Source organism: Taudactylus pleione, unplaced genomic scaffold (assembly GCF_031769625.1).
Source record: "Taudactylus pleione unplaced genomic scaffold, aTauple2 ptg000259l, whole genome shotgun sequence".
Classification (NCBI taxonomy): Eukaryota; Metazoa; Chordata; class Amphibia; order Anura; family Myobatrachidae; genus Taudactylus; species Taudactylus pleione.
In genome coordinates this window covers 390,544-413,663 of record NW_028284661.1, presented here as the reverse complement: position 1 = coordinate 413,663, position 23,120 = coordinate 390,544, and the positions used below count along the sequence as shown (strand labels likewise).

The 23,120-nt window shown below is 44.8% G+C and overlaps 1 protein-coding gene across 1 annotated transcript in view; it reads left to right on the top strand.

Moving 5' to 3' along the window:
* Positions 1–23,120, top strand: part of LOC148514737 (amine sulfotransferase-like) — a 59,054-nt gene that overhangs the window by 26,996 nt on the left and 8,938 nt on the right. The window contains exons 3-4 of the mRNA XM_088481006.1: positions 2,115–2,244; positions 12,899–12,993. Of these exons, the coding sequence (XP_088337132.1) occupies positions 2,115–2,244; positions 12,899–12,993 (225 nt within the window). The remainder of the gene's footprint in view (positions 1–2,114; positions 2,245–12,898; positions 12,994–23,120) is intronic.

Genomic DNA, 23,120 nt, shown 5'->3' with positions numbered 1-23,120 from the left:
CCTCGCGGTGCCACGGTTAGGTGGGTCGGAGGAGGCGGAATTGGTTATGTCTCCAAATAGAAGTGACGGAACGCAGTCCCACCCCGTTTGGACCACTTTAACACCTGGTAATCACCTTCGCATTCTGGAGCTTGGTAAATCTGACAGCCTAGCAGTAGAAACTATGGGGGCTGCTTCCACTAACAAAAATGGAGGGACCATGGCAGATATCAGAGATATCTGTTGCGATTACTCCATGGTACATTCGGGGGATCCTTAATATTTGTGGGAACCCCCTGAACATGGCTGTTTTCGGAGGTTATTTAAATATGCCCTTCAGAATCTTATTTGTGAAATCAGCAGTTTATCATCCAATAATGCATTAAGGGCTGCTTCAAAATCTGGGAGAAAAGAGGTACATCCGGCAGGCCTAAGGAACTTCTGAGCACCATATAATGCTCTTTTAGAAGTGTGGACCTGAATGCTTGTTTAGCAATTTTACATACAAGCCCAGTGCAAGGAGAATATGTTAGACAGTGGTGTCCTGGTAGCTAGAGCCATCCTTGTGATCCAGTGGTAGGATTCCCATTCAGTAGTGTGGAAATTATCAGAAAGGGAAAGTGGGTGTTAGTGAGATTAACCTTGGCGTTCACCTCTCGGTTTCTCTGCATCCATTGTAATGGGGCATGGTCCATAATTAAGGAGAACTCTCTCCCCAGCAAATAATATTGAAGTGCCTCTATGGCCCACTTTATAGCAAGGCACTGCTTCTCCACTTTGGCATATTTTTGTTACCTTAGTACCAACTTCCTGCTCAGCTACAATACAGGATGTTCTACCCCTTCGTTTTCAGTACTGTGCCTAAGCCAACATCAGAAGTGCCTGTCTGTAGGAAAAGCCTGCAGGTAAAATCAGGTGCCTGCAGTACCGGAGATGTACAAAAGGCCAGCCGAGATCTGCCCATGCTGTCTTAGCAAGATTGGTCCACTCCAGCCAATCTGGGCAGCATTTTTTAGCAAGTCTGTAAATGGAGCCACTCTAGTTGCAAAGTGACTAATAAACTGCCTATAGTAGCCTACCAAGCCCAGGAAAGTTCTCAACTGTGACTTGGTCTTAGGCTTCGACCAAGTTTTGATGGCCTCCACTTTTCCTATTTGTGGTTTTACCTGACCCTGTCCAACTATGTAACCTAAATACTTGGCTTCTCTCAGAGCTATTGCACATTTCTCAGTTAACTGTGAACCCTGTAGATCTCAGTGAGGACAGTATGGCTCAAACCTTAGGGAGATGTGATTCTCAGTCCTGGGAGTGTGTAATAATGTCATCTAGTTGGGTAGCCATATAGGGAGTTTGGGGTTTCAGTACCTTGTTCATGACCCTTTGGAAAGTGGCTGGCACTCCATGCAAACCAAAAGGATGACCTTGTACTGGAATAGACCTTCAGGAGTAGAAAAAGCTGTCTTTTCCTTGGCTGCTGGTGTAAGAGGGATCTACAAATAGCCCTGGGTTGAAGTGCGCATGCGCGAACCGCTCACTGCATCTGCAAAAGCGAGCACAGTAAATACGCAGACCCAGGGAAAAGTGATTCACGGGAAGTGCCATTTGTGGGTGGCGACGTGGGGTGGTCGGGCGAACGCAGACGTGCCTGTGCGTTGGGACGCCGTTTTAGGGGCGTGCATAAACTAGCTACTACTGTGCCGTGCACACAGGAAGTTGCCAAGATCATGCACGAGGTCTGGTCAATCACTATTCTGCAAATGTGGTTGATGATTCTCGATGTTACCGATGTTTACGCTATCTTGCGTACTCATCAGGCTTTGAGTAAAGGGAGATGAGCGGTTTAATATGAGGCTGGGCGTCTGCATCTTATGCTGCTGTCTCCGTGCGTATGCATTCTCGCAGCGGCCGGGTGTGTGCGTCTGCTAGCGTGCACTACTTGCTGAATCAGGCCCAGAGATTACTCTTAATTGTACCATTCAAAGAAAGAAAATTAAACGTACTGAAATGTAAATGGTTAATTTGATCATTTGGGTGTATTACTTAATGCACCAGCATATGCTCATTTAATTAGTCACAATGAAAAAATATTTACATATTTTTAAGTATGTGAAATAACATTGAGTTTTTCTCTTTAGGTCATTTATGTAACAAGAAACCCAAAAGATGATGCGGTGTCATTTTATCATTTCTATAAACTTTATGCAAGGTTACAGCACCTACCTATAACTTGGGAAATCTTCTTTGAGCTGTATATGTCAGGAAAAGGTACCATAAGATCTATGTCATTCATTTAAACTTTATTTATGTCAAACAATAATTTACTACAAGAACTAATGTAATTTAATGAAAGTATTTTGTTCTGTTTAAAAGACACACAGTCGGTATGATAAAGGGAGAGAAAAAATGATAGGGCTGATTCAGAATTGAGAGCAAAGTAAAAAAAAATGAACCTGGGCAAACCATGGTGCACCTCAGGGCTGAAAATACTTTGTTTTTGCCTGCATCATAAATACTGGCTGCTTGTGCATGGAGCCAGCTGCATATCAAGAGAGGAGGGGGCCCGTGTTTTGTCCCCGTCGGGGCCCCCTCCTCTCTCCTCAGCTGCTGTCAGCGAACTGACAGCAGCGGTAGACTCCGGGCACTAGAGTATGCCAAGTGTCTACTGCGCATGCACAAAACTCTGTGAAAATGGCCATGGCGGCCATTTACCGATGTTTTGTGCATCCCATTGTCGAGGATGGCACTCGCCAGGGGCGTCGACCAAAGGGGGGGTGCAATCCGACAGTGCCACCAGCAGCCAAAGGGTGGACTACCCCCACTAGTCCACCAATCCTGCAAGTGTAGGGCAGACCACAGTGAGAGTGGTCTCCCCTACACCTGCGGCGGCTGTGTGTATGTCATAGCAGCTAGCCAATGAGAGTCTGACAGACTCTCATTGGCTGCTGCGTCGTCCACGGAGGGAGCCGGCTGGAGCTCACACATGAGCTCCGTCTTTCCCCAGAGTAGATGAGCAGTGCAAGAAGAGCCGGGACTCAGAGCGGACAGTGGCGATCGTGTCAGGACCGGGGTTCAGGCAGGTTGTAGTTTTCTTTCTTCTGTGTGTGTAAGCCTGGCACAGCGGGGGGGGGGGCACTGTATGGGGGTTGGCCACTACTGAGGGCACTTTATGGGAGGGTGCCCACTACAGGGGGGACTGTATAGGGGGGCCACTACTGGGGGCACTGTATAGGGGGGACTACTATTGGGGGCACTGTATAGGGGGACTACTACTGGGGGCACTGTATAGAAGGGACTACTACTAAGGGTAATGCAACATAGGGGGGCTACTACTGGGGGCAGTGTATAGGGGGGACTACTACTGGGGGCAATGCAGCATAGGGGGCACTACTACTGGGGGCACTGTATAGGGGGGACTACTACTGGGCATAGTTGCCGACATTCATCTCACTCCTTCCGGGAGGGAGCTGAGTGCCTGCACACAGTGGGGGGCGTGGCCAGGCACTGACTCCGCTTTGGGGTGGGGCCAGGGGCTGGCTGCGCAATCGCGTCATCGTGGCCTTGCCCCCTCTTCACAATGCCGAAAATAAAGGCCCCCCGTCATCAATGCCGTCATCAGGCCCCTCGCTGTGGGGGGTTTCTAGTTGTAGTCGGGGGGTCATGCAGCAGCCAGGAGGCTTGCCTGCCTTTCCGGGGGGTCGGGAGGCTCCCGACCAAATCGGGAGGGTAGGCAAGCCTGCTACTGGGGGTAATGCAGCATTGGTGGGATTACTACTGGCGGCACTGTATGGGGGGACTACTACTCGGGGCAATGCAGCATAGGGGGGGGATTACTACTGGGGGCACTGCATAGCAGAGGGGAGGGGGGCACCAGTCCATTACATTGCCATGGGCGCTTGGATCCCTAGATACTAGAGATGTGCACTGACCCCTATGTTTTGGTTTTGGATCTGGATCTCCCCTGGTTTTGGATCTGAATCTGGTTTTGGATTTTTTTCCTTGGTGTTTTGTTTTTTGGGTTTTGGATCTGGATTTTATTTTTTTAAATTATAAAAACAGCAAAATCACATCATTTGTGCCTTTTTTTGTCCCTACAGTATTATTAACCTCAATAACATTTATTTCCAGTCATTTCCAGTGAATTTTGACCACCTCACACAATATTGTTCACCAATATAGGCATAGGCCAAACCAAATCACAAGTACATTCAATAGAAAGTAACAAGGCAACACAGAAATTTACTAAAAATCAACATCGTGCATGGAATATCCTTGCTCAAAACATTTAGTCGCCCCCAGCACATGCCTATTCTCACTGCCCAATCTGTATTTTCCACATGGGGGGTGCCGAGCCAACATTGACTGACCCTTGTGAAGCCCCGATCAATCAGACTTTTTCTTGAACAGTTTCCCAAAATCTCCCTGACCATTAAAAAACAGTGCTCCGTACCTTCCGTACCCGTGAGTCAGAATCAGTGTAGGTCGGATACAGTGTGGGTTACAGTGCGGGTCTAATATATTGCAGGATACGGTGTGGGTTGGATACAGTGCAGGTCTGAAATAGTGCAGGATACAGTGTTGGTTGGATACAGTGGAGGCCGGCTGCAGTGTGGGCTGAATACAGTGCGGGATACATAGTGAGTTGGATGCAGTGCAGGTTAGAAACAGTGTGGGTTGGATACACGAAAAGTGCACTTACTGTGTACAGTGTCGGCAGTGCGGGGTTGAAGACGGTGTCCTCAGTGCATGAGATGGGATGGCAGTGATGCGGTCCTGGCAGTGTCCTCAGTGAAGAATACCAGCAGTGTCGGCAATGCGGGGGTGCCTACAGTGTCTTCAGTGCAGGTTTGCTGGCTGTATCAGTAGAGCGGGGGTTGCTGATGGTGTCCTCAGTACATGGAATGGCAGTGCTGCGGTGCTGGCAGTGTCCTCAGAGAAGGGTACTGCGGTGTCGGCAGTGCGGGGGTGCCAGCAATTTCTTCAGTGCAGGTTTGCTGGCTGTGTCGGCAGTGTGGGGGTTGCTGACGGTGTCCTCAGTACATGGAATGGCAGTGTGGGAGTGCTGGCAGTGTCCTCAGTGCAGGGTACTGGTAGTGTGGGCAGAGTCGGGGGTGCCAGCAGTGTCCTCAGTCAGGTTTGCTGACTGTGTTGGCAGTGCGGGGGTTGCTGACGGTGTCAGCTTTGCTGACTGTATCGGCAGTGCAGGGTGTTCTCAATGCAGGGTGCTGGCGGTGTCAGCAGCATGGGGGAGCCAGTGGTATCAGCAGTGGGGCTGCTGGCGGTGTCAGCAGTGGGGGTGCCGACAGCTGGTGTGTCGGCAGCGGGAGGTGCCGGCATCGGGAACCAGCACCATCTTCTTTTAGTAGTTTTTTCCCTGCATTCAATGGGCTTCATGCTGATTGGCTGAGAGCCGTGACAGACGGCTCTGTCAGCCAATCAGAGCTTTGCCCATTGAAGGCAAAGCGATTTTCAAAAACGGCCGCTCGAGGCAAAACCTCCAGATCCGACAGCAGATCGAGAAGTTTTGCCTCGGGAGAGGGATTCGGGGCAGGCAGGGAGATCCGAGCTTTGCTCGGATCACCCCAGGTCCCCGAAATTCAGGTGGGTTCGGTTCTCTGAGAACCAAACCCGCTCATCCCTACTAGATACACCCCTGACTGAGGCACCTGACGTGGGACCTCGGAGAGGTAAGTATTAGAGTATATGGGTGCAGGGTGTATGGTGCAGGCCCCCCTGGTCCCAGGGGCCCTTGTGCACCGCACACCCTACACCCATTATAAATACGTCCATGCATGTAGCCCACAAATGCTGGGCAGCTTTAGGCCTGATTCAGAGATTTATGCTAATGCAATCACAGCTGCATTCTCGCACAGATCGCAGTTGCTAAGATATGCTAATGCCTTCCAAAGAATAGCCGAGCATAGGGACGCCCACTCCTATCCGTCCTATGACGTGCAACAGCGTAAACATCGGTAACATCGACGCACATGTCATGTTTGATCAGCCGCAAACATTGCATCTCTCTTGGCCCGCAGAGATCTCTCAGGATGTGAAGGTGATCGCACTGGCTAAGTTACATACAACGGTGTTTAAATGGTCCCGACATATCTGCGTTCTTCTAAACACCCTCCCATTACCACCCCGAAATGCTGACTACCTGGTACTCACTGCAATTGCAGTGTGTGCGCAGTACGGTTTTTGGCATGCGCAATTGCAAGCAATCACTTGATCTGTGTAAATAACATCTCTGAATAAGGCCCTTTATTTTTATCTTATAAGTTAGATTAAAGCTAGGACCAGCCCCTCCCAAATCTGAATCTCTCTGTAAATTTTAAATCTGCCACATTGCAACAGTCACTTAAGCCAGCGATCACAGTTGCTAAAAAGAGGCCAGGAAATCTCTGTCAGTCGACGGAGTTCCTGGCCTTTTTCCTTCCCCCAATGGTGGTGACACACCTCCATTTTGGGGAACGGAGGCTGTTGCCGCCCCCTCCCCGCCCAGAAACAACAGCAGCCTGTCAATAACTGCACATGCTCTGTACGAGTTCTGTGCCAGCGCAGAGCGACTACAATCGGAGATGTGCTCTAACTACCGGATTAGTATACATCTGTGGATCAGCCTCTTGGTTACTTCCAATGTAATATAACTCATTTGGCTGTGTTTAGAAAAACTTTAGATTTGAGATGAGCAGTTTGGTTTTTGAGGTTCCAAGTCGAACCAAGGGCTCGCTCCGGGGCTCACTACAAACGGGGCGGCTGTTGATGTTGATCGACAGCTCGCCCTGTTTTGTAGGCGGGGAGGGGGGGTGGCTGCCATTTGGGGGCGGTCCTACTGACATCACACGTGATGTCAGTAGTGAACTTCCTGCACTATTAGAGCAGGAAGTTCACTGGGGCTTGCGGGAACGAGACCCTACCACAAGGGTCTCGTTGCAAGCCCGATGGTTGCGATGGTCACGATCATCACCTGGCCGCCCGCTAAAGCTGTGGGTGGTCACCCACAGCTTAGCGAGCGGCCTAGAGTCCGAACAAAAAAAATAAAAAGAATGCCCTGATTCAGAGTGAGAGCTCACAAAGAGCATCCGGCTCTGAATCAGGCCCCAAGTCCTAGTTCGGAATCACTTGGGATCTGAGTAGAACGGAGTCCTGATTCGGGTCTTCTCGCAATTCGGAACTCAGATTTAAAAAGTTATTGTTATTAATAAAATAATAATACTATAGGGTCATAAACAGGTCAATGTTACATGATTGTAGCTGTTTTCATACATTTTTTAAGTATAATCTGAACCAAAGCATTTGAGGGTGGTTATGTCAAAACCAAAACACAGGGGTCTGCGCACATCTCTACTTTAGATACATATGTTAAAAGAAACCAAAAATTATATATAATTCAGAAATGGTTTGCAGATCTCTGTGTTTTAAAAATCATTCATACAATAGTTTAAAAGTATAAAACCCCATAAATTTTATTTGCACTGACTTACATGCGGTGGCGTAACTAGGGTATTTGGAGCCCAGGGCAAGATGAAAAACAGAGGGGCGTGGTCACTGAAAAATGTGCGTGTCAAGATGACCCCCCCGTGTTTATCATCACTCTGGGAACATTCCTTTACATTCCATATGCACCTTAATGCCCCCAGTAATAGTGCCCCTCTTGCACTGCCCACTGTAGTAGTGCCACTAAAGCAATGTCCCCAGGACAGGGCCCAAGTAGTAGTGCCCCAGTAGTGCTCCTTATACAGTGCCCCCTATGCAGTGCCCCCAGTAGTAGTCCCCCTTATACAGTGTCCTCCTATGCAGTGCCCCCTATGCAGTGCCCCCAGTAGTGCCCCTTATACAGTGCCCCCTATGCTGTGCCCCCATTAGTGCCCCTTATACAGTCCCCCCTATGCAATGCCCCCAGTAGTGGTCCCCCTTATGCAGTACCCCCAGCAGTGCCCCTGATACAGTGCCCCCAGTTGTGCCCCTTATACAGTGCCCCCTATGCAGTGCTCCCAGTAGTGGTCCATCTTATGCAGGCCCCCAGTAGTGTTCCCCCTATGCAGTGCATCTTATACAGTGCCCCCAGTGGTCCCCCCTATGCAGTGGCCCCAGTGGTCCCCCCTATGAAGTGCCCCTTATACAGTGCCCCCAGTAGTGTTCCCCCTATGCAGTGCTCCCAGTAGTGCCTCTTATACAGTTCCACTTATACAGTGCCCCCAATAGTGGTCCCCCTATGCAGGGCCCCTTATACAGTGCCCCCAGTAGTGCCCCTGATACAGTACCCCCAGTAGTTGTCCCTCTTATGCAGTGCCCCCAGTAGTGGTCCCCCCTACGCAGTGCCCCCAGTAGTGGTCACTCTTATGCAGGCCACCAGTAGTGCCTCATATACAGTGCCCCCATTAGTGGTCCACCCTATGCAGTGCCCCTTATAGTGATACAGTGCCGCTATACAGTGCCCCCGGCCTGTAGTGCCCCTTACATATATAATACAACAAACATACACACACAAACACTTACCTGAATCCCTGCTCCTGCTGTCGTCCGCTCCTCCGTCCTCCTGCTCATTACTATGAGAGAGACGTCATGACGCCACTGCGGGTGCTGGAAGGCGGAGCTCATGAGTGAGCTCCAGCCCAGCTGCGGCAGTGGGTGCACCAGCCAATGAGAGTCTGTCTGACTCTCCTTGGCAGTTGAAACACAACGCCGACTGGTAGTACGAGTGTACTACGCAGCACCAGTGTGTGTGTGTGTGTGTGACTTTACCGGACCTGGACTGTGGCTGGCGGGGCCCAGGGCACAAGCCCCGGCCGACTCGCCCTGGTTACGCCATTGCTTTCATGAATTCAGATGCAAATGTTGTTAGAGGCAGGCTCTGCAAGTTATATCACCAGCATTTTGTTCATGCTTGTGAAAGACTTCTCTGGGGGGAGCTGACACTGCGCGTGCGCACAGTGGTCCTGATTCAGAGCCAGACGCTATTTGCGGACGGTCGTTCTGAAAAAGGGGCCGGATATTTAAATTAAGCGCTCGCTCTTTGCGGTCTGTTGACGCCTCTATGTCTGAGCGAGCGAACGAAACATGCGCTCGCTATTTTGTAAAGACGCCCCCTGGCCGCTCGCATCTTATGTCATCTCCGCTATTTATTAGATTAATCGAGTACATCGAAAGGCGTATGAATTGCTCGCTATTCTTGAGGTAGCATTTTCCTACCGCAATCATGCGAGCAGTTCAGACTAAAAGACAACCAAGTGACGTGGCCGATGACGCTGCTTTGTTAATTATGCACACCCTTAAAACGGCCGTTTTGACCATTTGGCACGCCTGCGTTCGGATCTCCACTCCCCATTTTCAAGCACCTTCCCCTGTTACCACCCACAAACGCCTCATCCTGCCACTCAAATTAGCAGGCATTCGCTATTTTGCGAGCACACGATTTCCGACCGCACTGACTGGTTGGCGTATGCGCATTATAACCTATACGCATGCGCAGATGTGCGAACATCGCTCGGAGCGAACGAGCGGCCGCTTACGAGCGGCTCAGAATCAGGCCCAGTGTCAGCTTCTGCCGCCAGCCATAGCCTTCATAGGCTTAAAGCAATTTACATCATCTGCAGATGGTGCAAACTAACAGAGCCAAACTCCAAAAAGCTTTGCTTTTTGGAGTTTTGCACATAGGTATCATAACGTAGTCCCTATTATTAATAATGTGGCTGCCATCTGTAGTGTTAATTTGAAGAGATGTGAGGCGAACCATTTTTGCTGGTTTTGGATCTGTATCTCCTTCATGTTTGGATCTGGATTTGGTTTTGTAAAACGCACTTGCGTGTTTTGGTTTTGGTTTTGGATCTGTATTTTTATTTTTATTTTTTAAATGATAAAAACAGCTAAAACCACATAATTTGGGCCTGTTTTTGTTCCTACAGTAATATTAACCTTAATAACAATTATTTTCAGGTATTTCCAGTTAATTTTAACCACCTCACAGCTCACAATATTGTTTTCACTACTTTTCAACAATATAGGCCAAAGGCTGCAGCGAGCTGGCTTGCTAAAGTAAGCGGCAGAGCAGCGGCACAACCGTACGGCAGTTTAAAAAATATAGGACATCTATGAAGCATTACCACACAGCCATGGCAGATAGGATGGCAGTTTAATAAACTATAAAAATGTCAGACAGCAATGCCCCAAACAGAGCATAATGCAAAGAAAAGAGGTACAAGATGGAATTGTCCTTGGGCCCTCACACCCACTCTTGTATGGGATATTAAAAAGGACATGCACACTTTAACAAACCAAGCATTTTAGCGCCAAGGACTGATACTTTTGTGGCTGAAGTGATTGGTTTGTTTGGGCCCCCACAAAACAATTTTTTGGAAGGACTGCCTCCAATTATTAAGGAGGAGGTTGATGATGATGGTGTTGGCAGTGGAGATTGCATGTGCTGGTCTAAACTGCTAGTAGCTGATACTGGACTGCTTGTTATTAATTTATATTTATATTATTTGTTAAATAAATTTCAAATTATGTAGATGGTTAACATCCCTACCTCTACTAACGTTGGCTTCACAAATGGTACAGATGCCTTCACAGATATTGTCAGGATTTGTGTTTAAATAATTCCATACCCGATATGTGGCTCTCTGGCCTTATGCTTATGCATGACAAGTGCTTTCTTTTTATCATGAGCAAGAACTGCTGCCACTGGTGGCTGATTTACACAAACAACATCCTCATTAACATCCTCATTAGCATCAGATAGGACACAAATATCCCCCTCATCCTTCTTTTGTACTTCCTCCACACTATCATCCTCAATTTCTATTATTTCACTATCTGATACTAGCACAGCCATCATGGCGTCAGTGATCCACTGTGCAACTGGTCGACAGCTGTTATACTTGCTTCCTCTGTCAAAGTACTGTTTTACAGTCATTTTTTTTTTAAACTACTACTAGTAGTAGTCTTCTTGGTCCCTTTCTGGGATGAAGATCCACCTCCAGCAGCAGCAACAGGCCTAGAGCTCAATGATTTTTCTGAGGAATCCTGGATAAGGGAAGAGTCACCTAGCCTTATCCTGTATGCAGAACTACCTCAGATCATTAGTGAGGATATTGATGATGAAGGTGTTGGCAGTGGAGATTGCAGGTGCTAGGATCTAGTTGAGGAAAGGAAGCTAACTAATGCTGGACTGTCTGTTGTTAATTTTTTAGCACCAGTTTCTGATTTTCTCAAAAATGGTGGAAGGAGACTCTTCTTCAAGTACAGTATTGGAAAGGTCAGGCTCTCACATGGCACCCGCGGACACACTTAGACTCTCCTCAGGAATTTATGACGTTTCTGAGTACACAGTTGGTTCCTGTGCCTTAACGATTTAAATTTTTTTTAAAACTTCTAAAGGGAGAAGGGCTTACATCATCATAGGAGGCAGAACCACCAGTCATATATAAAGACCAAGACCTTAGCCTTTCCTTGCCACTTTGTGTGGTGAATGGCATATTGCCAATTTTATGTCTTTATGCAGCTATCTTTCCCTTTGATTTTTTTTTTTACCACTGTAAAATATTGGTTCATTAACTTTAGATGCCCTGACTTAAACCCTCTATGCCATTGAGCATCGGCTATAGTAGTTGATGTTGATGGACTAGTATCATCATGACTTGTGGCAGCAGCTCTAGCATGTGGTTCCTGCTCTCCTCTCAACTGATCGTTCTCCATATCAACAAACAATGTGGGGTACAGCACACACCACAATTTGTACCATTTTTTTTTTTTTAACTTTAACTTTATTTTAAAACTTTGTTCACAAATGACACTGCGGAGTCACACCTCATATGTGAATGCCCTGGGGTAGAACCTACAGTGTCACAATACTTGTATGCATATTACACTGCTGTATGATGAAACTACAGCGTCACAATACGTATATGAATTAGGGATGTGCAGGCTCGGTTCTACTCGGTTCCGTTCGGTTCTTTTTACAGGATCTTATTGGGTTTCAGCTGTCACGAGTTTTGGATAGCCAATAAGATTCGGTAAAAAGAACCGAACGGAACCGAGTAGAACCGAGCCTGCACATCCCTAATATGAATATTACACTGTTGGACAGCACAACCCTGTGATGGACATCACAGCACAACCCTGGACAGCACAACGATGTGATGGACATCACAGCACACCCCTGGATTGCACAACACAGCCCCGTAGATGGAGCACAGCACACCCCTGGACAGTATAACTCTTGATGGACAGCAAAGCACACCCCTGGATTGGACAACACAGCCCCCTAGACTGAGCACAGCACACCTTTGGATGGATAGCACAGCCCCCTGGACAGAGCACGACACACCCTTGGATTAGACAACAGCCCCCTGGACACGCAGCACAGCACACCCCTGGATTGGACAACACAGCCCCCCCTGGATGGAGCACAGCACAGCCCGGAACTCAGCAAGGAAATGGCGCCAATCACCGTGGGAAAGGACATATTTACAATCCAAAACCCAAGAGGATGTCGTTTTGCCCCATTTTGGATTCCGAGTCAGGTGGGAAAACCCGAGCCTGACTCGGCTCCTACTCAGATCAGTTATGTTCGGCTAAAAACTGGACCTGCTCATCTCTACTAATCAGCAATCTGGCATAGATTTCTGTGAAATCTCCTGCATTGTGGTATTCGTACATAGCAACAGTTCATAAAATTATGCAGAAACTGCAGTTTCCACATAATATTATGAAAAAGCTTGATAAATAGGCCCATTAATCATATAAAATGGTGTGCAACCATGTCAGGTAACGCACAGCCTGGTTTGTTTGCAAACGATGCGACCACACCAGGCAAGTGGTTAATAAAGTCACCTTTTACGGTGACATTTCTTTTGCTTTATGTGATAGCTTTCTTGCAACTAAGAGCTTTTCAGTCTCACTTTATTTGTCCTTTTTGCAGTAATTTGTGGCTCGTGGTTTGATCATGTCAGGGGCTGGCACACCCACAAGGAGGAATTTAATTGTCTGATTTTATCATATGAGGAGATGATCAAGGTAAGCACAGTGTATTACTGCATTAAAGTGAAATAATTGGTATTGTCATTCAGAGTGATTCTTCCAAAGTATTGCATATATTTATTCTCATATGGTGCAAGATGCTGCAAGCTTCTAAATATAACGCTTGTGAGACAACCTCAGAAGCAGGTACATTTATCAATTTCACAATTACATAGGAAATCATTATCTTAATTTTATGAAAAAAAGCTTGATAAATATGCCCCATTATCATATAAAATGGTCTGCAACCATGTCAGGTAACGCACAGCCTGGTGTGGTCACAAATTGTACCTAGCGTGGAGGTGTTCGGGGGATTGCAGTGTTGTTTTTACTAATGTTAATTGTATCTATGGGTTTGCCACACTTCAATGTATTGGGAAATATACACAAATCTTGAAAAGACTAGTAAAAGAACTGTCAATTATTTGTATTTCTTTCCTTCTATGTCATGTAAGATATTGTTCTCATCTAGGCATAATTTCATTATAAGAGCCCAAAATCCTAAATCACCTCAGCGCTCGAGAACCAATTGATCAATTCAAACAAGTCCACCTGCTGCAATTCACTAATAAGGAAAAATTTGCAAAAATAATATATAGCAATATACCAAGAAAGAGAATGTGAATGCGCTGGTAAACATATATCATGGGCAGCAATTGATATTCAACATTAATGCACAATATTTATTCAAAATGTAAAAACATAAAAAACATGAATCTTAGGTGCATATCCAATTACCTGCGGGACCTCTCCCGCGAGTAATTGGGGCTTGAAAGTCTCGCGGCGTGGGGTTAAGCTATTCAATAAAATAGCTTTCTCCCCGCACCGTTAACTATGCTGTCGCGCGCGGGAACACACAATTTCCGTGAGCAACGCGGAAACAGTGTGTAATACCCTCTTGCGCGAGGCCGAACAGGGCGGCCTCACGCTGATTTTACCTCGCACCTACAAGAGGTGCGAGGTAAAGTCAAACAGCGGGGACTTGCGCGCGGGGTCTCAGGGACACCCGCGCATGGAATCCCTGTCAATTGTATCCCGTCCAGTGCGCAAATTAGCCGCGGGGTAAACCCCGCGGCTAATTGAATATGCCCCTTAGTATGTAAAAGAGAGTATCTCAATAATATCTTAATTGTATACACCGGTATCTATTACTCATTCAAGTAAAATTGGATACATTTAAACATATAGATACATTTATAGACACAGTTAAAAATAACAATGCATCAGTATTGCATTTAGCTTCAGCATTGTTGATATCAAAACGAACATCCAGTTGTTGTAATGTCAGTTCTCATATAGAGAAAGGCTATTTTATACATGGAAAAGACTACTGATTTTTTTTCCTCCAGTGGGTTATATCTGTATTGATTGCAAAGACCGTCGCAATACAGAGCAGAAATCTCCCGTTCGTTGGAATAGCAGCACATAGACTTAGTTTTGTAGTCCCTCTTTCCTTGCCGTCCTACAGCCTGAATAAGCCGGCCGAAAGCTGTTAGGTACGGTACAGTGTAAGGATCCAGTGTGACCGGTAACTTTATACTCACAGTCTCTTATTCTCCTGGGCGGTCCAGCAGTCTGCTCATGAGGCGCCAATCGCCGGCTGCTGGGTGAGGCACTATTCATAATCTGGAGTGAGCAAAAGGTAGTTACTGTCCAGTTCTTAGTTGGTATGCAGGGGACACGCTCTCTCAGCCTCACCTATTAAGCCGTATTACAGGGGCTGTAGACACGGGCCAGCAAACAATGTAGTTGTAGTTACCAGTTCTTAGTTGGTCAGTGAATAACATACAGTCCAATTGCAATAGGTTACAATCCAAAGGCACACAGCAACGCATTTCGGCCAGCTCTCTGGACTTTTTCAAGCTGAATAGCCTCTCCTTTGGATCCTCACTTTATGGGGCAGATTCAAATAGCCGCGGGATTTACCACACGGCTAATTGCCGCGCTGTACTTATTCAATTAGCGGGGATTCCTTGCGCAGGAGTCCCAGAGACCCCGCACACGCGAGTCCCAGCAGCCATAATTTACCTCGCACCTAATGTAGGTGCGAGGTAAAAGCCGTGTCAAAACGACCAAATCGGTATCCTGATTTTACGGCACGGGAAAAAGGCTATTTAATTGAATAGCTTTTCCCCGCACTGCGGGAATTTAGGCCGGCAATTAGTCGAGGGGCAAATCCTGCGGCTAATTGAATCTGCCCCTATATAGGGAGAACCTCATTTCCATTGGCTCCAGATAATTGGAAATTTTTAACCCTTACTATTCCATTTGTTCCAATGCTCTGAGTAGAAATGTAATAGCAGCCATTGTAGACTTATATAATTAAAATATATTAAATACATACATATACCAATATTATTACAATAATTTCTCTGAATACGGTCCAGTCACTGTTCATATAAATGTAAAAACATTATGAACAAATAGATAATATTTTGAAAATGAATTAATATTATTATTAATATTATTGTTAATAGGAAACATTTCACTTATACATACATATATATATATATATATATATATATATATACAATTAATCCAATGAGCTGCACTCATAGCATCAAGTTCACCATGTGGGGTGCTCTATTTAGAGACAGCAAAGTCCAAAGCATTAGGAAGAGAGAATAGGCACTCACCATTCAGTAGAAGGAATCTTTAATAACTCACATATATAGCATGATGAAATCGACGTTTCGGTCCTACCAGGACCTTTGTCAAGACAGAGACAATCGCCACAAAGCTACCACCAAGACACACAGAACACTATCCCCTGTGCCTGCTGATATAGCCACATCAATTAGTAAGCTCCACCCTGTCAATCAACACAATGAGTAAACATAAGGAAACTACTATCACATACACTGCATCAGAGCACTATGGGAATACTTACAACACTATATTGTGCGAAGCAGACATACCGCTAATGCAGCATCAGCCGCTAGCGTGTTATTAGTCAACAAATACAGTTCATGCCTGCATCGCGTCAAGACCGGAAATAGCATGCGCTCCACCAAGTGGAACGCACCAGCCCCGGAAGTGACGCGACAGGTCAGTGCCAGCCAAACGCCTAAGCAGTTGCTAGGAAACACAGCATAACAATAAGCCAGTAATGTACTACATGGCCTATCATAGATAATCACAACTACAGTTAGCATAGGGACAATCCCCTCATAAAAAACGCACTACACAGAAAGAATAAGATCAATCAAACAGATAGATCGCATAGATAATTACTAAGTAACGTGGCACAGCAGCAAACCCATATCAGAGTGAACTGTAAATCCAAGATGTTCACCACTACAAGCTACATTAGGACAATTACTACAAAAAAGACAAACGATACTAAAATTACCAAGACAGAGCTACACAAACCATTCAAATGGACAGTTGCCAAAATAGTGGCAACAACAACCATCGACGTCAAAGATGAAACCATCGATGAATATTGAACATCACCATATTCAACAATGAATACTATAGGTGGCTAGATCAACAGGCAACAAAGGGATAACCACATGGAGACACACATAACATACAAAACCAACATATTAGACACCAAATATATAAAAACAGGCACCGAAGTGCACATTAAAGGGTTAAATATCCAGAATATTAGACTGTCACTAATAATCACCAAATAATCCAAATGGAATGAAAAAATAACCATGTGCTGACATTGCAAAACAAGACAAAAAAGAAAAAAAAATATATCAATTCCAGCAATCGAAATCCTCATATACCATATAAGGCACACCACAAAGCATCGATCGCAAGCGGCTTATGGGTATTACCGCAAGAAGATATTATACGGATGGCATTCATTGAGGCCCTTTGGGGATACAGTATCCAGTTTAAAGATCCACATTGCCTCACGTTTTTTGAGAAGAAGCTCCCTATCCCCACCACGTACAGGTGGTGGGACATGGTCAATAAGCATACATCTTAATGAGGCCGCAGAGTGTCCACAAGCCACAAAATGTTTAGCCACTGGTTTATCAGACTTATTGGTAAGTAAGGCAGCCCGAATAGTAGAACGATGATTGGCCATGCGGTCCCTGAAAGGTCTTGTAGTCATCCCTACATAGTAGAGACCGCATGGACACATCAAAATATATATTACGAAGTCCGACAAACAATGTAATCGATGGCGAATGGCTATCTTCTTGCCATTATGCGGATGAGAAAAACATGCACCCATTGTCATTGAACGACAAGTAATGCAATCTGCACATTCATAACAGCCAGGGCGACGAGTCAACAGCCAGTTTGTCTGTAGCGCCATGGGTTGTTTCATCGGCCGCATAAGTAACTGTCGCAGACTGGGACCACGGCGGTAAGCCATCATAGGGGGTCTTTTGCTCATACTCTTAAATGCTGGATCCGTAGTGATAACCGACCAATGTCGTCGAATAGCCTTATCGGTAGTTGAAGCAGCTAAATCATATGTGGCAGGATAAATCATTCGTGAGGGATCTATCTCCTTTTTAGTTGTAATATTTAAATGTCTCTGTCGTGCCTTCAACAAGCATCGATCAACAACTGAAGGTGAGTAGCCTCTCTCTAGGAATCTGGTACACATATCAGTTAATTGTATCTCAGCGGCCTGCTGAGAAGTGTTATTCTGTAAAACTCGGATAAACTGAGATATTGGAAGGGACTCCTTGAGTCTGCTTGCATGATGACTCGACGCATGGAGAAGTGTGTTGCGGTCTGTTGGTTTCCGGTACAGGGTAGAACTCAGACTGGTACCCTGACGTGTGATAGTCACATCCAAAAAATTTATACAATCCTTATTGATATCAGCAGTAAATTGAATGGGACTATCTAATGCATTGAGAATCGAAACCATATCGTAAAACTCTACATCTGTCCCGTGCCAAATAAGGAACAGATCGTCAATATAACGTTTATAACAAATAATTTTATGTCCAAATTTGCCCAAAATATTTCTCTGTTCATAAGCTTGCATGTACAAATTGGCATAGGATGGGGCCAAATTCGACCCCATCGCCGTACCAGATAATTGGATGTAGTAATCACCCCCATAACAAAAATGGTTGCAACCTAGTACTAACTCAATCAGTTCACATAAAAACTCAATAGGCGGTCCAACATGTATGCCATTGTTAAGAGTGGTTCTCACAGCATCAATCCCTGCCTGATGGGGAATTACCGTGTATAAGGATGATACGTCCATAGTAGCCAGCCACATGTCATCTGTAATATCGTTCAGGACTAAAATTTTATCCAGAAAGTCAGAAGTATCACGTAAAAAACTATCCATACACATCACATGTGGCTGAAGGAAACAATCTACAAAGATAGCCAGGGGTTGTAACACAGAACCCCTAGCCGAAATGATCGGACGTCCTGGGGGATCGACCAGTGTCTTATGGATTTTAGGCAATAAGTAAATGATAGGACATATCGGGTGCGGTACCGTTAAATACATTGCTACTCCTTCAATCCATCTACACTGTACTGCCTTAGTGACTACCTGGTCAACCTTGTTTTTAACCCCACACATTGGATTAGTAGTAACCTTTGCATACGTACATGTGTCATTCAACTGGCGACGGACCTCACGGTCATATGCGTGCCAATCCTGTACCACCACAGCTCCACCCTTATCGGCCTGGCGTATTACCACTGTCTCGTCATGGATTAATCCAGTTAGGGCTTGTCTCTGGGGCTGGGTTAGGTTATCATAAGTTTTATAGATCTTAGCAGAGGACACGTCATGTTCAACCAATCACAAAAAAGTTTTTATACTGGCGTTGTTTGACTGAGGGTCGAACACACTGGGGTTTCTAAACATGTTGATAGTAGTCAAATCCTTTGAGGATAAAAAATGTTCCCGTAGGCGCAATTTGCGCCCAAATTTATAATGATCAATCGACCAATTAAATCTATTATGTTGCACTGTGGGGACAAAAGATAAACCAAGGGCTAGAACTTCAGTCTCTGCCCGTGTTAAAGTTCTACTGGACAAATTATAAACAGGATCTATTTCCTGGACCGTCCTTTCCCTTGTTTTCTTGGTTTTACCACCGCGTCTACTGGGATATCTGGGGCTCGATTTAGGCCTATGCCCTGACCCCTGCCTAAAACAGAAGAGGAACCACTCGGAGGCCGTTGTCGAATAGGTTCACTCTCAGAATTGGATTGAGAGGAAGAAGAGTCAAAACGGACAGGGGATCTGTATCTGGAAACGCCAACCTGTCGGCGAGGGGCACTATCACCTCTTAACCACCGATACACTTGGTGGTTAGTATAGTCGGCGTTAACCGTCATCAGTTTTTTACATTTAAATGTGATAAGGTCCCTCTGGTAATTATTGACCTGTTCTTGTAATTTACCTAGCCAACTTTCACTGCTATCACCAGTCAGTGTAGTGAGGTGGCTATTATTAAATAGTCTAATCTCTTCCCTTACTTTAGGTAACTCGGTCCCCACCTCTTCAATAACTAATAAAATTAGATCAAGGGAACATTTGTTCAATACCCCACACCATTTGGTACAAAACGCCAAATTGTTGCGCCCAATGGTGGGGGTATTGCTCACTCTAAATCCCCTAGGTATTCTTTTGTTACGGTAATAATCAGAGAGAAATTGACCGTGCAGAGTTAAATCAACCTCTCTTTTTTTGAGTCTTAACAACTTATGATACAAGTCAACACTTGATTCATCAGGGAGTTTCGTAAACTCCGCATGGTCAAATAACACCCTATCAGCATCGTCATCCGTGAGTGAAACAAATGTATTTTGTGCCAATTCCCATGTGGCATCATCCAGCATATGTCCACCCTCACTAGTCATATCAAACAACGCCAGTACACAATCAACAAATATTATATAATATATTGGGTATCAACCGGATGATCACCAACAAATGCGAACTGACAAATTATTTTGGCAACTGTCCATTTGAATGGTTTGTGTAGCTCTGTCTTGGTAATTTTAGTATCGTTTGTCTTTTTTGTAGTAATTGTCCTAATGTAGCTTGTAGTGGTGAACATCTTGGATTTACAATTCACTCTGATATGGGTTTGCTGCTGTGCCACGTTACTTAGCAATTATCTATGCGATCTATCTGTTTGATTGATCTTATTCTTTCTGTGTAGTGCGTTTTTTATGAGGGGATTGTCCCTATGCTAACTGTAGTTGTGATTATCTATGATAGGCCATGTAGTACATTACTGGCTTATTGTTATGCTGTGTTACCTAGCAACTGCTTAGGCGTTTGGCTGGCACTGACCTGTCACGTCACTTCCGGGGCTGGTGCGTTCCACTTGGTGGAGCGCATGCTATTTCCGGTCTTGGCTATATCAGCAGGCACAGGGGATAGTGTTCTGTGTGTCTTGGTGGTAGCTTTGTGGCGATTGTCTCTGTCTTGACAAAGGTCCTGGTAGGACCGAAACATCGATTTCATCATGCTATATATGTGAGTTATTAAAGATTCCTTCTACTGAATGGTGAGTGCCTATTCTCTCTTCCTTATATATATATATATATATATATATGACAAAAACTATATATAATGTAATATAATATAATATGTAATACATTATAAACACAGTCTTCTTTATATATATATATATTGATATACTGCATCAAAAACATAGGCGGCACTCGGAGACTGATAAACAATGTCACCCCCTCGGCAGAGGGACTTTATTAGGTCGACGTTTCGGGGTCTTCCGCCCCTTCTGTTGTTTATCAGTCTCCGAGTGCTGCCTATGTTTTTGATGCAGTGTGCATTGGGGGTGCTGTCCTCCTAAGGAGGGCACCGGAGCAAGGATTGACTACGTGTCTAGAGACACAGTGTGGAGGAGTGCCGGAGGATTGTTTTCTTTATATATTGATATATATGTAAGTATATATATATATATATATATATATATATACATATCTATATCAGTGATTCCCAACTTCGGTCCTCAAGGCACACTAACAGTCCTGGTTTTGGTGATATCCAGGCTTGAGCACACATGGTTAAATCAAAATAACTGAGGTACTAATTAAGTCACCTGTGATCCAGTATGGCTATCTTCAAAACCTGAACTGTTAGTGTGCCTTGAGTACCGTAGTTGGGAACCCCTGATCTATATATATATATATATATATACACATATCAATCCTTTTAAAATGGGATACTTTTGTTTTCTCATTGGTAGAAGAAGCTAGTTAAAGTAGTTACTATAGCATAATTTATTCATTATTTTATTTAACACTTCAGAGGAATCTAACTTATGGAGGGTTTTTATCTCTCATATGTACCCTCATATACACAGACAATATAATATAATGTAATATCAGATACATATCTTTAGACATGTACATATATACATATGTCGACCATAATATATACCATTATGAGTGTAACTATATATATATGATGGTTCAATGTACACAAACTTTGTCTAAGGCACAAATGATTACAAATATTGTATATAATTACCTTCAGGCTTTGTGTATAAGGTGTATATGAAACATAAATGAATTTCATTTCTGTACACAAACTTTGTTTGAGCCACAAAATTATTGAATATATTGTATAAAATTACCTGCAGGCTGTGTGTATAAGATGTATATACAGTAATACATAAATGCATTCTGTGTGTATATTTGGGTCCTATTCCCAAGATATTTCATTATGATATGCAATTATTCCAAAATACGGAATATTCCGTTTTCCAAAATACCCCTTGTCCCAAGCATTTTGGATATGGGAGACTCAACCTGTATATATTATAATTCCAGTGGTGGATTGGGTCTGAAAACCAGCCCTGGAAGCAGCCCTAATGGGGGTGCGGTCTATTGAGGGGCGTGGTCTGGTGATGCTCTCTTTTCAGAAGAGCTTTGTTGAAAGTGAAATTATTAGATAGAGAGATAGATAGATAGATAGATAGATAGATAGTGTACATAGATATGTATATAAAACTTATTTCCACTGCAGTTAGCAAGCATGGGTCCTATAATATATAAATCATTATTTAACATTTCAGTCAAGATGAAGACATTAATTTCCTATAGATAATACAGTGCGTAGTCTTACTCTACTTAATATACTTAATATGTTGTAACTTGTAAGTATATATATTTCTTTATGGTGAGCTAGTTTATATTTTGCAGGCTGCCACTGGCTCCTTTTTTTTCAGTCCGCTGCCCCTGGTGCACGCTGTGTGGTGTGATAGACTTGTCAGTGCAGGAGGCTGGAGGCAAGCCGCAGAGGGGCTGGAGGCGGAGCTGTCAGTGGTGACTGATGGCCCCTGACTATGCAAAGGCTCATGGGAGGAGCTGCTGTGGCTGGTGCAGCAGCTCCCCCGTCTGTCATATTTTTTTTACTTCACTAAGCTTCAGCCAATGCACAGAAGCTGTAGAGCTGCCTGATCTGAGCAATGCTCCGATCACGGCAGCGGGAAGGGGGAACAGAGACCCAGGTTTAGGTGACCATAAGTCAGTGACAGGACGGTCTGGGTGGCCGGCGGCCACCAAAGCGACCGGCCCAGTGGCCCAATCCGCCCCTGTATATATCTCACTCTTAATATCTGTTCCACTAGGACAAGTCGACAGAGCACTGACCATACAGTACATGTCTAGATTGTCCCAGTGTAAAGCTATGTTAACCTCCTAGATAGACATGGAGTTCTCGTCCCAACCCAATTCACAATTTAATCACAAAATTCCAGAGCCTCATTCAAATCTTCAGGATGAAGTGTGTGTAGACAGAATATCCACCTTGATTCTGCTACACACAATTGCCTGAACCTATCAGCACCCCTGAGAGTATTTTTAATCAGTTCTACCCCAGTTACAGTAATAACTTTTGGATCTTTATTGTGGACAAGAGCAAAATGTCTAGAGACACTGTGGTTAAGATTATCTTTTATTATATTTAGTCTGTGGTGTCTGAATCTCTCTCTCAGAGGGGCATAATCAATAGCGTGCGAGAATAGCAAAAAACCCGCACCTGCGAGGCTTTTCCGGCAGGTGCGGGTTTTTAGCTATTCTATTAGGTGCGTGTTTTTTTTAGGTTTTTATTCTCGCACCTCCTGAGCAAGAGTGATTTTTCCTTAAATTGATGATTTTAGGAGAAATCACTGGGACTTGCTCTGACACCC